This window comes from Rhinoraja longicauda, chromosome 9 (genome assembly GCF_053455715.1).
Source record: "Rhinoraja longicauda isolate Sanriku21f chromosome 9, sRhiLon1.1, whole genome shotgun sequence".
NCBI lineage: Eukaryota > Metazoa > Chordata > Chondrichthyes > Rajiformes > Arhynchobatidae > Rhinoraja > Rhinoraja longicauda.
Genome location: NC_135961.1, coordinates 37,459,710 through 37,474,993, shown reverse-complemented (window position 1 = coordinate 37,474,993; position 15,284 = coordinate 37,459,710). Strand labels below are relative to the sequence as shown.

The following is a 15,284-nucleotide window of genomic DNA, read 5'->3' as shown; positions in this document are numbered from 1 at the left end:
AAAATAGGTAATTAATCCAATCTACGTTTTTATTGATCGTAGACCACCAGAAGAACGCGCTCTCCAATCCTGCCGCGATCTGATTTCGTGCTTTAAACTCATCCGGTACCCCTCGGGGTACCCCAATAGCGTCAATATAAATGTGTGTGTCAAACGACCCCTGTATCCTCAGGCTGCGCTTAACCCTTCCCTGGGCCTTAGTTGCGTCGTTCTTCCCAGTTCCTTGGGTGATAATAGTAAATGGCATAACTAGCTGAATCATTGCACACGTCCCCTGCCATCCTGCTGGGAGCTTAGTCCTTAATATTTTCCCCCCACAATACCACCACACGTCCGCTCGTCCTACGGATTGATTGGCAAACTGGGATATGTTAGTGACGTTTATGGTCTCATTACAGCCCGTCAAATGGCCCAACTCTTGTCCCCCATGTTTGTACCTGTTATAGCATTCGAAGTGCCCCTGTCCCCTAGTTGGGACCACAAAGGGCGGGGCCTGTTGCCCTTGCCACGTGATAGGTGGAAACAAGTAGTGTAATGCTCCACATGACTCATCACTAGGTCTCTCCTTATTCGTATATAACGACAGCATACATTTTACTCCCCCGCTACTTTCTCGCATGTTAAGGGGAAACGCCGTGGGCACCAACCGTGGTTTAGCCGCGGCGCAGGCATAACAGTTTTCCTTTCCCATTGTTCGGGTGGTGTACATCATCCACTTTATCCACTCATTTGTTCCGTCCGTTCCCGTTCCTACCTCTAAATTGGCTCGTAACTGTTCAAACCCTTTAATCTCCACTACTTTAATCGGATGGGCCTGTATTGTGGTGGCCTCCGTTGCTAGTGGCTTGGTGGGCTCTGCCTTATTCATTGGTTGCTCCATTATCTGGAACACTTCCCCATTCTCTGCCCAAAGCACCAGGATGGAATCCTGCTTTATTTTTATAGTGAACTCACAACAGTTATCTACCCCACTTTGGTCAGCGCATACCCAGTATACCCCAGCAGGGTGATTCCACTTCTTCTTCTTCAAGACTTTCACAAAGACCCAATCACCTGGCCTTACCTTTAATTCAAGGTCTTCCTTTCCTGTCTCACCTGGTGCTGGGGGAGCAATAGCAGAGGTTCGGTTATCTAGCCGTTTACGCATATAGTCTGCCAGTGTTGCTTCTTCCATTACCGTTTCTTCTTCCCTCTGCAGCCCAGGGTACGTGTAAGGTCTCCCAAACAGTATCTCATACGGTGAGGGACCCCCCTTCCCTGGTGTCATCCTCATATTTAACAACACCAAGGGTAGGCAATCCACCCACCCGAACCCTGTCTCGGCCATAGCCTTCCGTAACTTATTCTTCACTGTTCCATTTGTCCGCTCAATCAATCCTGCTGACTGTGGATGGTAGGAGCAGTGTTGTTTACATGCAATGCCCATTTTGGTAGGCAGGCGATCCACGATTTAATTCACAAAGTGACTGCCGTTGTCACTATACAACGTTTCCGGGACCCCGAAGCGAGGAATGATGTCACACATTAGTGCTTTGGCCACGGTTAGGGCGTCGGCTGCAGAAGTGGGGAAGATCTCAACCCATCGGGAGAAAACATCAATAATCACCAGGCAGTACTTCACCCCTTTGCACATACTCAGTTCAATAACGTCCATATGCAAAATTTGAAAAGGGTAATTTGGTTGTGGGAGCAGACCGGGCTTCTGGCGGACGGCTCCCTGATGGTTGTACCGACTACAGACATCACAGAGCGCACAATGCCGTTGCGCGTACCCTGTAAACCCATAATGTTGATAATGTTCTTCCACTATCCTTATCATTCCCCCTGACGAGACATGGGTTACCCCATGGCTCGTAATAGCCGCATATCGATAGAGGGACTTGGGAAGAATGGGCAAGCCGTTTGTTGCCGTCCAGATTCCTTGTACATTAGGGGTTGCTCCTTCTCGTCTCCAGCGATCCTTTTCTTTGCTGGGTGCAGTTTTCTGCATGTCATGCAAAACTTGTTGGTCCAGTGGCTCCACTGGTTCTAGAACTGCTGCAGTGATCGGTTCCCGAGAGGCAGCTTTGGCCGCCTCATCCGCCTTTCGATTTCCTTGTGTCACTGCATCTGTCCCCTTAGTATGGGCTGCACATTTGCAGATTGCGAGGGCTGTTGGTTGTAGAACTGCTTCCAGGAGACGTAGAATTAACTCGGCGTGTAGTATCTTCTTGCCTGTTGACGTCACCATGCCCCGGTTCCGCCATTGTGCGGCAAATACATGTACCGTGGAGAAGGCATATGCGCTGTCAGTGTAAATTGTGACCTTCTTCCCTTTTCCCAGTTCGCACGCCTTTGTTAGGGCGATTATTTCTGCGGCCTGGGCTGAGTAGTGTGCTCGGACCCTACCCAGGAGACCTTCTAACTCGGTTTGGAAGATATTACCGTCCAGGTTACTCCAGGGGACCAGGACTCCGTCCCGCAGGGGTGCCCATCCTCCTTCAACCAGACACCAATCTCCTCCTACCAGTTGACGCATTACTTGTTCAACTTCACCCAGATTTAAACGGTAACTGTCCACTATAAGACGGAATGCGCGTTGGAAAGGCCCGGAATTCCCTTTAGGCGACGGAATCCCTTCAACGGCCTTTCGTACGTCTTTTGCCGTCCAGGGGCGGTATACGTACAAGGGGACTGCTGCCCCGCCGCCTATTGGCGCATGTGGATTTGGCATTTGTATTAGTGGGTACATTTCACCTCTGTCTGTTTCTTCATCCTCCATAGCCCCAAACATTTTATACACCCTACCTGATCGCAGCCAGGAAGTCGTTTTGTCCGATGGATCGTATCCCGTTGCCCCTTTGGAGGGCAAGGGTGGATCTAGGTCTGGCACTTGGTCCAACTCCTCCTGTCGTCGGTCACCTCCACCGTCCCGACGGTGCGCTGTGCATTCGTATGAAGGTGGCACGGATGGTGGGACCGGTGGGTATAGCGGCGCAGATGTCGCTATCGGAACAGATGTCTCCGCCGGGGCTGGTGGTCCTGCCAGTGCCGGTGTTGGTGGTCTTCGTCCTTCTACAACACACAAATCACTATCTTCCTTGTTTAGAAAAGCACTTGTTACTTATGTGCCGGTAGGGGTTCTCCCTTCATCACCTGCCTCTTTTTCCTTTCGCCTTTTCTCTTCCTCTGCCTCTATCCTTTTATCCTCCCCATCCCGGCGATTCCTTGCCTCCATTAGCCATAACCTTGCTTCATGATATCCCATTCTAGTTTTCATTTCCACATCTCCATTGGCTCTCTTACTTATAGCACATACTAATTTGTTACATTCATCTATTTTTAAAGTCCCTTTCCACTGGAACTTTTCCTTCCAAAATTTTGTATATCTGCAACATTTCTGGTCCTGCCCAAACATAAACCTCTCATCGCCCGTCATCGATTCTGCCTTTGATTTTGATGACCCATGTCAAGTCCGACCTGACTGTGTCCTTGACACTTGGGTTGAATAACTCCCTTATTCAACCGTCCATCTGTTTCCCTGAAAGTGTCAAGTCCGACTTGACTGTGTCCCTGACACTTGGTTTAAATAACTCCCTTATTTCAACCGTCCCTGTTTCCCTGAAACAGTGGTCACCCTCCCTATCTCCGGCAGCAGCAGAAGTTTATGTCTGTCCAGTCCCTTTCAGGTTTACAACAACCGTCGATTTCTAGATTTACGTTCGTGTGTCCCAGCGCGTCTCATAGCCCAAAAAGCACTTATTTGGAGCTCTCGTTCAGTACTTCTTGGTCAATCACACGACGTGGGGCCCCACGTTGGGCGCCAATTATGTGGATAAATAAATTCACTGTCCACACTTAGTTGTTAGTTACTCGACGGTTGCCTGATTTTATTCTCTTATGAGAAAGCGTCTCACAGAGGACCAGAATCTGTATGAGTCTCGCCTGACTTGGTTACATTCGGTCAGTCTTTATAGGCAGAGACAAACAACATTCCTGCGTGACACATACTCCGCCTATCTTGTGATGAACAACCTTTTAATGTGTTTTCCTAAGCTGAGTTTGGTTTCTTCAGAAACCGTTAGCCACTCCCTCTAGAAGGCAGTTGTAGTCTTTACTGTGGCTTGCAGCTTTAGCTAAATCAACCATACTATCTCCGTATGTCTGGCATACAAGAAGAAGTGTCTCATCGGTGTATCTTCTGTAAGCCATGCAACATATTTTTACTCACAAAAAGAGATGAACTAAAATGCATGGAACTAATAAAAGAACAGCCTCATGAAATTATAAAAGTTTATTGCACACCTGATATATTTCCTTCAGCAGTTGAAGCATACAAAGAGCTTACTTGTAGGAAAATGAATAAGGAATGCACTCAAATTGAGTTGCTACAATTTCTAACACATATAAACTGACGCAAATTTTTGACAGCACAGAAGAGGTGCTGAACCTGAACAGAACTGAAAGAAATTAAATAATTAAACTGAAATAAATTATTTCACCTGATTTTGAAACCCATTAGCTATAATTAGATCATGGTAACAACCATGTGGCACATATGTTGGGGATAATCTTGCTTGCCAGAAATCTATCAGGGTTAGGAGGGGGGGGAGGGAGGAGGGGGGCGGAGGGAGGGGGGGGGGGGAGGGAGGAGGGGGGGGGAGGGAGGAGGGAGGGAGGAGGGAGGAGGGGGGAGGAGGGAGGGGAGGAGGGAGGGGGGGAGGGAGGGAGAGGGGAGGGAGAGGAGGGAGGGGGAGGGGGAGGGGGGAGGAGAGGGGGGAGAGGAGGGAGGGGAGGGGGAGAGGAGGGAGGGGGGGAGGGGGAGAGGAGGGAGGGGGGGAGGGGGAGAGGAGGGAGGGGGAGAGGGGGGAGGGGGAGAGGAGGGAGGGGGAGAGGGGGGAGGGGGGAGAGGAGGGAGGGGGGAGGGGGGAGGGGGGAGAGGAGAGAGGGGGGGGGGTTGTAGTGGAGCAGAGTGCAGATGCACACCATGCCAACATCAACTCTATTGACACGGCAGAACAAGGGTGCAGATTTGTGAGCATATTTAAAATTGGAAGTGGAAGCAAATGGGTTTTGGTCATGAGAAACATGTTTGTTTCACCAATGGACTTCAATGTGATGTCAAATGTCAAGAGCATCATCGGTGTAAATCTGTGGAATTCTCTGCCTCAGAAGGCAGTGGATGCCAATTCTCTGAATGCTTTCAAGAGAGAGCTAGATAGAGCTATTAAGGATAGCAGAGTCAGGGGGTACGGGGAGAAGGCAGGAACATGGGTACTAATTGAGAATGATCAGCCATGATCACATTGAATGGTGGTGCTGGCTCGAAGGGCCGAAAGGCCTACTCCTGCACCTATTGTCTATCATGGAACTTCTATGCATAGACATGCTTAATGCTGGCAATCAAAGATGCCTTTTACAGGTTGAACCCCAATGGGTGCTCATGTTGCATGAAATGTAAGATATATTTACACTTGTGCCCACAGAAACTGACTAGGGGACGTTGGACAAACTTGGACTATTCTCTGGAGTGTCGATGGTTGGGGGAGACCTGATAGAAGTATATAAAATTATGAGAGCCATAAATAGTGTAGATAGCAATACCTTTTTTCCTGGGGTGGAAATATGAGAGATGAAAAAGCATAGTTTTATGATGACAAAGGCAATGTTTAAAGGAGATGTGCGGGGCAAGTTTTTTACACAGTATGGTGGGTGCCAGGAGTGCACTCATGGGTGGTAATGAAGGCAGATAAGATAGTGCATTTAAGAGACCCTGGGATGTGGAGGGATATGGATCACATGCAGACAAAAGAGATTTGTTTACCTTGGCATCATGTTCGGATCGAATGATGTGGGCTGAAAGGGGGTTCCTGTGCTTTATTCTGTGTTCTAACTTCCCTCATTCACTTGAACTGGTTCACTTCTAGTGCAATAATGAGCTCACCTGCAACCAATTGGTTTGATGATGGTAACAACAGAACATTCTATGATTGCTATAGGCCTTTGATAATATTGAAAAACTAATTAAGATTTAAAAAATTTTTTAATGACTAATGTGATTTGTTAAAATTGAAAAATTGGAAACACAATCTGATTATTTTCATCCAACAAGATCACTCAAAACACCAAATGTTGCTTCATTTAGTTGTGCAAAAGTTGGTCTATTTTGTTTGTGATAGTTTATGTAATATGTACATTTTACATGGATTAAGTTACATGGTAAGTTACAAAGCATAAAATAGAAATTGCATGACTTATAAAACAGTAAAAAACAAATGTATATTTTACAGTTCAGAGCCCCTGAATGACCAAAAGTAGTGGGATATATTAAGAAATAATTATTTAAAGTCCATACTATTAAGAAGTACATCTTAATTAGGTTTTTTCACTGTACAAAATATTTAGCAAACCTATGTTTCAATATTTGTATTTTTAATCCAGGATCCTGCTCAAGTTTGACACCAAAAATAACTTAATTCATCATATTGTAACAGATGTTGCTGGTGGAAGCGTAATCAGTGTAGTTCTGCTGCATATTATCTATATGTCTATCTGCTGATTTTCATTTACGAGTGAACAGAAATTAAAATGGGGGAAGATGTATCGCCTTTTTTACTTTGTCAACGGAAGTTATAGTCATGAACCCATTCCCCCTGCACCCAGAGTCTGTGGAATGCATGTGTTGAGTGATTTCACCCATTCCTCTCTGGAGAAGCATCAAACGAAGGGAGTAGGAAAATTCAGAAGCAGACAACTTAGTTCCTCTTGAATGTTTCCTGGTGGTCAACAATGACACATTTGAGAGAGATTCAACAGGAGGCATCCTGGTGGTTTTTATGGTCAACAATGTTATCTGGCAAAAGACAGACTTCAGGAGGTAATAATAACTTAATAAGTATTATTGTGGTCTGATTATCTCATATTCTTAACTTATTGCATCATTGACTGTTGTACATATATGTGTCTTATTGCGTTAATGGGCCTGTAAAGCTGCAGCAAGTAAGAATGTAATTGTTTCACTACTGGTGCACATAACAATAAAACACTCTTGACTAGTTTGTGCAGTTGCAGAGCAGGGGGTAATCTGTCTTTAATTTTACTACTACACAGCAAACAGTACGCCGTGTTCTGCAACAAAACAGTCAAGTCACTTCTATGATTAAAGTGAAATACCAAAACTTGGGACCTCAAGAAACTACATTTGGTAGTTTATTGGAACTCCTTCATTGTCCCTTGCTGTATGAGGTCTCGCACTGAGAGCCCTTTCCCCTCCTCCTGCCTCTCTCCTCCAACAGTAAGTGAGCTCTTTCCTCAATCTTCTCCCTATCATTTTGCCAATCTAGGGCAAAGTCAGTCAAAGCAGATTGTAAAGGAAGATGAAACTGCGAAACTTCAGAGTAAATTAGCCCCTTTTTTAGAACTGTAACTGTGAATTTCTAAGTGCAGATTTCCACAACAGTGGCGACATTTACGTGCGTCAGTCACACTACGAATGATGTCACATTGTAACTTCAATAAATTAGTGTACGATGGAGATATCTATGAGCTTTGTTTATTAGGTGCAACAAAAGGGAGCAAAGTGCTTAGCCAGTGGCAAAGAGATGTGAATCCCTGGTGTGACTCTGATGGATCACTTGCCTCTACCAGACCCATTATGTGAAACGCCCCTGAACTGAAATGTTTGTCTGTCCGTCCATTCTCTTCACAGATGCTGTCTGACCCGCTCAGTTTTACCAGCACCTTGTGTTTTGCTTTTGTTCAGCATACATGTGCAAGCTTAATTGCCCCTCTCTAATTGACCACATTGCTTCTGTTATGCGTGATCACGACACCACCAGGAAAATCCATACCAGCAGTGCTATAGGGCCATCTGTATGCATAATCAAGATATCACCAGAAAAATCCATAGCAGCAAAGTTGTACTGCCACCAAGCAGAGGGCTTGAGGAGGGCAAGGAACGGTGTGGAGGATGGCCACATACCCTGGATATTGCACCCCAACCCCCCCCCTTTCTGCATTTTTATAGAATCCTGCAGCACGGAAAAGACCCCTTCAAGTATGCATTTTTCTCATAGACCTGACCGCACGCCTATACATTAGCGGTAATACACAGTTTAGCCTATCAACCTGCATATCTTTGGGATGTGGGAGGAAACCAGAGCACCCAAGGGAAAACCATGCAGTCACAGGGAAAACATGCAAATTTCATACAGACAGCATCTGAGGTTATGAGTGAACCCAGAGCAGTGGCACTGAGGCATTGGCTCATGTAACTGCACCATTGACTCTCCCACTGCAGTGTCTTCTGCAGCTGCTGGGATTCTTTAAGGTCTGACCACCTTTTCAGTGTTTGCACAGCAGTGTCACTGCAAGTTCTGCACAATGTTCCAGGCGGGAACCGCACTGGTCCAAGTTAAGAGCATGAATCCATCTGTAAAATGCCATGTACCATTTCTTTACTCGGCCGTGTGCATTTTTTTCTGGGATATCCATGTGAGTATTAGTGCTAAATACTGTGCACATCTCGTGTATCAAGGTCCAATTTGGCATCAGGCTCGTATGACATGAAAATTATGCCATGAACTCACTACTCAGCATTCTTTTGCTGTGTATAAGTGGTGCATGCACCTCCACCCTAGCTGGTGTGCTGGATGGGGTCAGGTATTCTAAAATATAAAACAAATATTAACAAATTATCTCGTATTGTCCAAATAGGAGGCTGTAGCAACCTCATTGCATTGTCTTAATGTTCTTGTTCCTGAAACAAGTGAAATCATAAAATGGAGTTGAGAAGGAATGTTAGCAAAATATAAAACAGTACGGCACAGGAACAGGCACTTCAACCCATAATGATTGTGCCGAACATGTGCCATTAAACTAATCTCTGCCTGCATGTGATCCATATCCCTCCAGTCCATGCATATCCATGTGCCTACATAAACACCACTATCGTATCTGCTTCCACCACCACCCCAGGCAGCGCATTCCAGGCACCCACCACTCTGAGTTAAAAAAACGTTCCTCCTCTTACCTTAAATCGATGTCTTCTAGTCTTTGACATTACGCCGTTGGAAAAAGGTGCTGACTGTTTACCCTATCTATGCCAATGAAGCTGAATGAATAAGTTTATTGGCCAAGTATGTGCACATACAAGGAATGTGCCTTGGTGCTCCGCTCACAAATAACAACACAAGCATACAGTTAATAATTAAGAATAAACCATAAATACATCAAAACATTAAGGATACAACATTACGGTCTAAACATGTGGATGAAAATAAACCAGAGCAAAAAAGAGACAACAAGCTTTGGTTATTGAGTAGAACTACTACTCGTAGAAAAAAGCTGTTTTTATATCTGGCTGTGGCTGCTTTGACAGTCCGGAGTCGCCTTCCAGAGGGAAGTACTTCAAAGATTTTGTGGCCAGGGTGCGAGGGGTCAGAGATGATCTTGCCCGCTCGCTTCCTGGCCCTTGCAGTGTACAGTTTGTCAATGGGGGGAAGGTTGCAGCCAACAACCTTCTCAGCAGATCGAACGATCCGTTGCAGCCTCCAGATGTCGTGCTTGGTGGCTGAGCTAAACCAGACCATGATGGAGAAGGTGAGGACCGACTCAATGATAGCAGTATAGGATTGGACCATCATTGCCTGTGGCAGATTGTGTTTTCTCAGTTGCCGCAGGAAGTACATCCTCTGTTGGGCCTTTTTGACTGTGGAGTCGATGGTGGTCCCCCATTTAAGGCCCTGTCCCAGTTTGGCGATTTTTTAGGTGATTAGGCTGTCGCCGCACAGTCGCAGGGGTGTCACGGGTATGGTCGTGAGAAGTCTCCAAAGAGTCGTAGCATTTTTCTGGTCATTGCTGGATTTTGTGAAGGCATTCCATTTTTGACGTAGGCGCTGTCATAGGTTGTCGCCAGGTTGTCGCCTGGTGAAGTAGGTTGTCGCCAGTGCTGACTTCGGCCAATTCCAAGTGTGGACTTGATCTGATCATCAGTGTAATGTGTCCATAAATGATGTTAGGTTTTGTATGTTTTTGCACTTGTATTCTGTTTAAAGTTTGAATTGTAAAGTTTGAAGTTTATTGAAATTTATTGAAGTTTATTACAATATTTTTGTATGTTATCAACCTTTAAAAAAAAATTGTTTGTATATCAATAAAGGAAATTCTTGACATTTTGATGGAAAATTGATGTATGAAGTTACTGTATTTCAGAGTAGTTTCTCATGGCATCACTTTCAAATACTCATGGTGCAGAATGATTGGAAACCTTACCGTACACCCCCTTTTATAGGGAAAGTGGGTGAAACGTGAATTGTCTTCAGTTGTCTTCAGTCTTCAGGGTCATAGCTTGTCGTAGCTTGTCGCAGGTGGACGTAGGTTTTCTTTGGTTGTCGTAGGTCATCGCCTCTGTGGTGATAGGTTGTCGTAGGTGCAGTCGTAGGTGGACATTCTACTTGCGACGATTGGGTCGCCGGTTTTCGGTAGCTTGCCGTAGCTTGACATCGACTAGGTGGTATGTTGTATAAGAAAATAACTGCAGATGCTGGTACAAATCAAAGGTATTTATTCATAAAATGCTGGAGTAACTCAGCAGGTCAGAGTAACTCAGCAAGGTAGTATGTTGTTGTAGTTTGTCGTAGACGTTGTAGGGGGGTCCAGTCGCCGTTTTTTCGGCAACCTGCTACAACTATGACAGTCGCCGGCAGTCGCCTTAAAAAAACGCCTAACTTGGACAGGGCCTTTAAGGTCCCTGGAGATGATGGTTCCAAAGAACTTAAATGACTCCACAGATGTGACTGGTGTTGTTGATGGTGAGTGGGGGGAGGGGAGGAGAGGGGAGGGGGAGCTCTTCGAAAGTCTACAATTAGTTCCACTGTCTTAAGAGCATTGAGCTCCAGGTTCTTGCAATGGCACCAGGATGCCAGCTGTGTCACTTCCCGTCTGTAGGCAGATTCCTCCCCATCTTGGATCAGTCCATTCAGGGTTGGGTCATCTGCAAACTTGAGGAGCGTATCAGAGGAGTCTGTGGAGGTGCAGTCATTGATGTAGAGAGAGTAAAGGAGAGGGGAGAGTACGCAGCCTTACGGTGCTCCTATGCTGAGGGTCTGCAGGTCCGAGATGTGCTTTCCCAGCCTCACATGCTGCTTCCTGACTGTCGGGAAGTTGATGATCCACTAACAGAGAGGTTCAGGCACAATCAACTGGGAGAGTTTGGAGTGTAGTAGCTCTGGCACAATGATGTTAAATGCAGAGCTAAAGTCCACGAACAGAATCCTGGCATAGGTCCCCTTGTGGTCTAGGTGCTGGAGGATAAAGTGCAGGCCTAGGTTGACTGCGTCATCCACCGATCTATGGTCCTGTATGCAAACTGCAGAGGGTCCAGCAGGGGGTTTGTGATGATTTTCAGCTGGGCCAGCACGTCTTTCAAAGGTCTTCATGACTACAGAGGTCAGTGCGACAGGCCTGTAGACATTAAGACCTGTGATCCTTGTCTTTTTGGGTATAGGGACAATAGTGGAGACCTTAAAGCAGGCAGGGGCAGTGCAGGTTTGCAGGGGCTGGTTGAAAATGTCTGTGTAGAGCTTGCACAGTTCTGCACAGAGCTTGAGGGTAGAGGGGGAAACATTGTCCGGTCCTGGAGATTTTCGGCTTTTCTGTTTCCTGAATAGCCTCTCCACCTCCGCAATTTATATTGTTGATGGAGAAGTGGCCAGACTGATGTTGGGCAGTGGACGAGAGCCCAGTCTGGAGTCAGGCTGTGAGTATGCGCAAATTGGTGATTGCAGAGGGGGGGGGGGGTGGGGGGGGGGGGAAGGGGCCAGTTTTTGCAAACTGGAGTCAGTCTGTGAGTAGGTGTGAAGTGATGATTGGGGGGGGGGGGGAGGGGATCCCAGGATTATGTTTCTATTTCTCGAACCTGCAGTAAAACCCGTTCAGGTCGTTGTCAGCTGACGATTGTCCAAGGAGTGGGGGGTTTTCCTCGTGTACCTGGTGATTTCTTGCAAACCCTTCCAAACTGAACAAGTCATTAGCTGAGAACTTGCTCCTCAGCTTCTCAGAGTACCTTTCCTTGGCAGCTCTGATTCCTCTTCTCAGCTTGTACTTGGCCTGTCTGCATCCCCGCTCCTGTATGCCTCATCTTTTGACTGGCGGATTGTCAGTTCTGCTGTGAACCAGGGCTTGTTGTTGTTGAACCAGATCCGGGTCTTCGTGGGAATACAACTGTCCTCGCAAAAGCTGACATAGGATGTCACAGTGTCTCATCGAGGCTTATGGTTGCTTCCCTGAACACATTCCAATCAGTGCAGTCAAAGCAGGACTGTTGTTTTTCAATGCCATCGCTCGTCCACCTTTTCGTTGTTCTGACCACAGGTTTAGCAGATTTTAGTTTCTGCCTGTAGGTCGGAATAAGGTGAACTAAACAATGATCGGAGAGACCCAGAGCCGCCCGAGGAACAGAGCATTATGCGTTCTTGATTGAAGTGTAGCAGTGATCAAGTGTCCTCTCCCCTCTGGTGGGGCAGGTAACATGAAGTCTGTACTTTGGGAGCTCACAACTGAGGTTGGCCTTGTTAAAGTCCCCCAAAACAATGACCATGGAGTCTGGGAAGTCACTCTCTACCCTCAATACCTGGTCAGCGAGTTGCATTTGCGCCTCACGTATGCAGGCTTGAAGGGGGATGTAAACACCAGCGAGAATAAAAGAGGTAAATTCCCTCAGAGAATAAAAGGGTTTGCAGTTGATAAAGAACATTTCTAGATTGGGGGAACAGAAGTTAGACAGTACTGTGATGTCGCTGCACCAGTCCTGGTTAGTGTAGAAGCATATTTCCACCTCCTCTTGATTTTCCCGCTGCCTCTGCGTCGCAGTCCGCTCTGTGTAGTTGAAAGCCAGCCAGTTGCGTTGTCCGAGGTCGACTCACACAGCCAGGTCTCAGTGAAGCACAGGACAGTGGTTTGAGAGAAGTCCTTGTTAGTGTGGCACAGGAGTTGTAGTTCGTCCAATTTGTTGTTGAGAGAACGTAGATTTGCGAGGAATATACTCGGGGGTGGTGTGCGTAATCCTCGTTGCCGGAGTCGGGTGAGTGCTCCAGAGCGCTTCTCACGGGTCCTCCGTTTCAAGACCTTGAATTCAGCCACAGCCCCGCCAACGAGTATGTCCAAATAATCCAGCGAATAAGAGATGATAATATGATAATAGCCACAGTATCTTGTGTAATTCACACATCTGCATAACTTATTAGATAGTTCATAGTCTTATTAGACCGATGTAATATTCCAGTACTTGCAGGAGGAAATCAAATTTAAAGGGTCAAGATTATGAGATTGTCGCTGATAATCAAAAGGGATTTCAAAAGAATTGCACTTATCTAAAGAGTGAACAGAATGTGGAACCTGTGAGGTAACCAGTTAGAATAGTACAGATGTGTTTAAGGTAAACATGTGAAGGAGGAAGGGGAACTAGTGTGGTTGGATGAGAGGTAGGAGAGGTAGGAGAAGTTATTCAGATGTGTGAATTACACAAGACACTGTGACTAATGTTATATTCAGCTTCATTGGCATAGATAAGGTAAACAGTCAGAATCTTTTTCTCACGGGTTGGTTGTGCCAAATAGCCATTGTGTCCAAATAAAACGAAGCTATTCGCCGTAAAGCACAGACAAAAACATTATCACAACAATTTATTTTACAATTGATTGTTTTTCCTGGCAATTTTGAGTAGACTGAGCTCCTTCTATTATCAATGAATCTCCCGTTTCCATAATTGTACTCAGTGTGTTGCATATGGTAGAAATTTCACATCTTATTGCCAATGGGAGGATAAGAAATTAATATCAATAGTGAGCATAAAACGTAACAGCAACAAGCTGGATACAAGGAACTGCAGGTGCTGGTATACAAAAAAAGACTGCTGGAGTAACTCAGTGAGTCAGACAGCTTCTCTGGAAATCATGGATAGGTGACGTTTTGGGTTGGGACCTTTCTTCAGACTCAACTTTTTATCAATAAACCTGGATTGATTTTGGAGTTTCTTCACATGATCTCCTGCTTCCAATTAACTCACCCATTCACATTGTCTTTTTCCAATGTTATTTAAGAGTTTTATAACTAAAAATTAAATATATATAGAAAAAAGCTTTTTTTAAAATGTGCTCATGATTTTTTCCTTAGTTGTTTTGTGCCAGCGACCTTGAGATTGTCAGGCTCTGGACAATTTGTGGTACTGTTAAATCAGTAAAACACTCAGCTGTACATACATCAGCTTTGCTGAAATTCCCTTCCCTGCATACAAAATTCATGCAAGTTAGCAACTCTGTTGTAATGCACATGTGGGTATGGTTCAGATTCTAGAGAAGGAGTGTTCAGTCCTTTGTGGTAAATACATGTCTTAAAATTTTGAAATAGGGTTGGATTTGTAGCTTGTATGCTTTGGAACTCAACAATTTGCAATTCTGTTGGAACTTTGTTTTTCTTGATGTTTTGCGATTCTTTGCCATCATACAAACAGAAGTGTCTTGGGTCACTTTTTATCTGAGACGATATTTCCGTCTTTGTCCTTTATTCGAACACGACCAGTGGAATATTTTGTTTCCTGGCGCCCATTAGAATACACAGTCTTTATGGTGCCATCAGGATACTCCCTCCTTTTGTACTGGACCGTGTGGATCTCCCTCTGCCCGTTGGTGAATTCAATAATTTTATCTCCATGTCTAAGAAAGAATAAAATCTTCATCTAATAATGTCAATATTTGCATTTTCGGAAAGCAAAATAGAAAGGTACCCTGTGAGTTCAATATCTAATTTTCACATTGTTGTTTTATCAGGTCCCAAAAAATGGTATTTTGATCAACTTCTGGACAGTGGCGCAGCGATAGAGATGCTGCCTTACAGCGCCAAAGACCGGGTTCGATGCTGACTATGGGTACTATCTGTACACAGTTTATATGGTCTCCCTGTGACCGCGTGGGTTTTCTCCGGGTATGCCAGTTTCCTCCCACACTCCAAAGACATAGAGGTTTGTAGATTAATTAGCTTCAGTAAAATTATAAATTGACCCTAGTGTGTAGAATAGTGCTCATGTACGGACGGGGTGACCGCTGATCCACGTAAAGTCTAAAGTTCTGCTTATCAGATCACATGGCTATCAGATCTAAACACCAGCACGATCTATATTTGTCCAACCATCTGCCTATCAAACCACCACTCCCCCTCGCCTATGTTCATCTATTTTCTGGCGTGCTTTTTCCTCTCTCCGCCCCCCCACCCCCCCCCCCCCACCCCCGTGATTAGGCTCTCTGAATGCA

At 45.5% G+C, this 15,284-nt stretch overlaps 1 protein-coding gene across 5 annotated transcripts in view; it reads right to left on the bottom strand.

Moving 5' to 3' along the window:
• Positions 1 to 11,875: 11,875 nt before the first annotated feature.
• The window catches only part of LOC144596625 (uncharacterized), an 81,775-nt gene continuing 78,366 nt past the window's right edge, over positions 11,876 to 15,284 (bottom strand). For all 5 annotated transcript variants that reach the window (XM_078405175.1, XM_078405177.1, XM_078405179.1 and 2 more), the window contains one exon: positions 11,876 to 14,690. In XM_078405175.1, the coding sequence (XP_078261301.1) occupies positions 14,501 to 14,690 (190 nt within the window). In that variant the 3' untranslated portion in view covers positions 11,876 to 14,500. The remainder of the gene's footprint in view (positions 14,691 to 15,284) is intronic.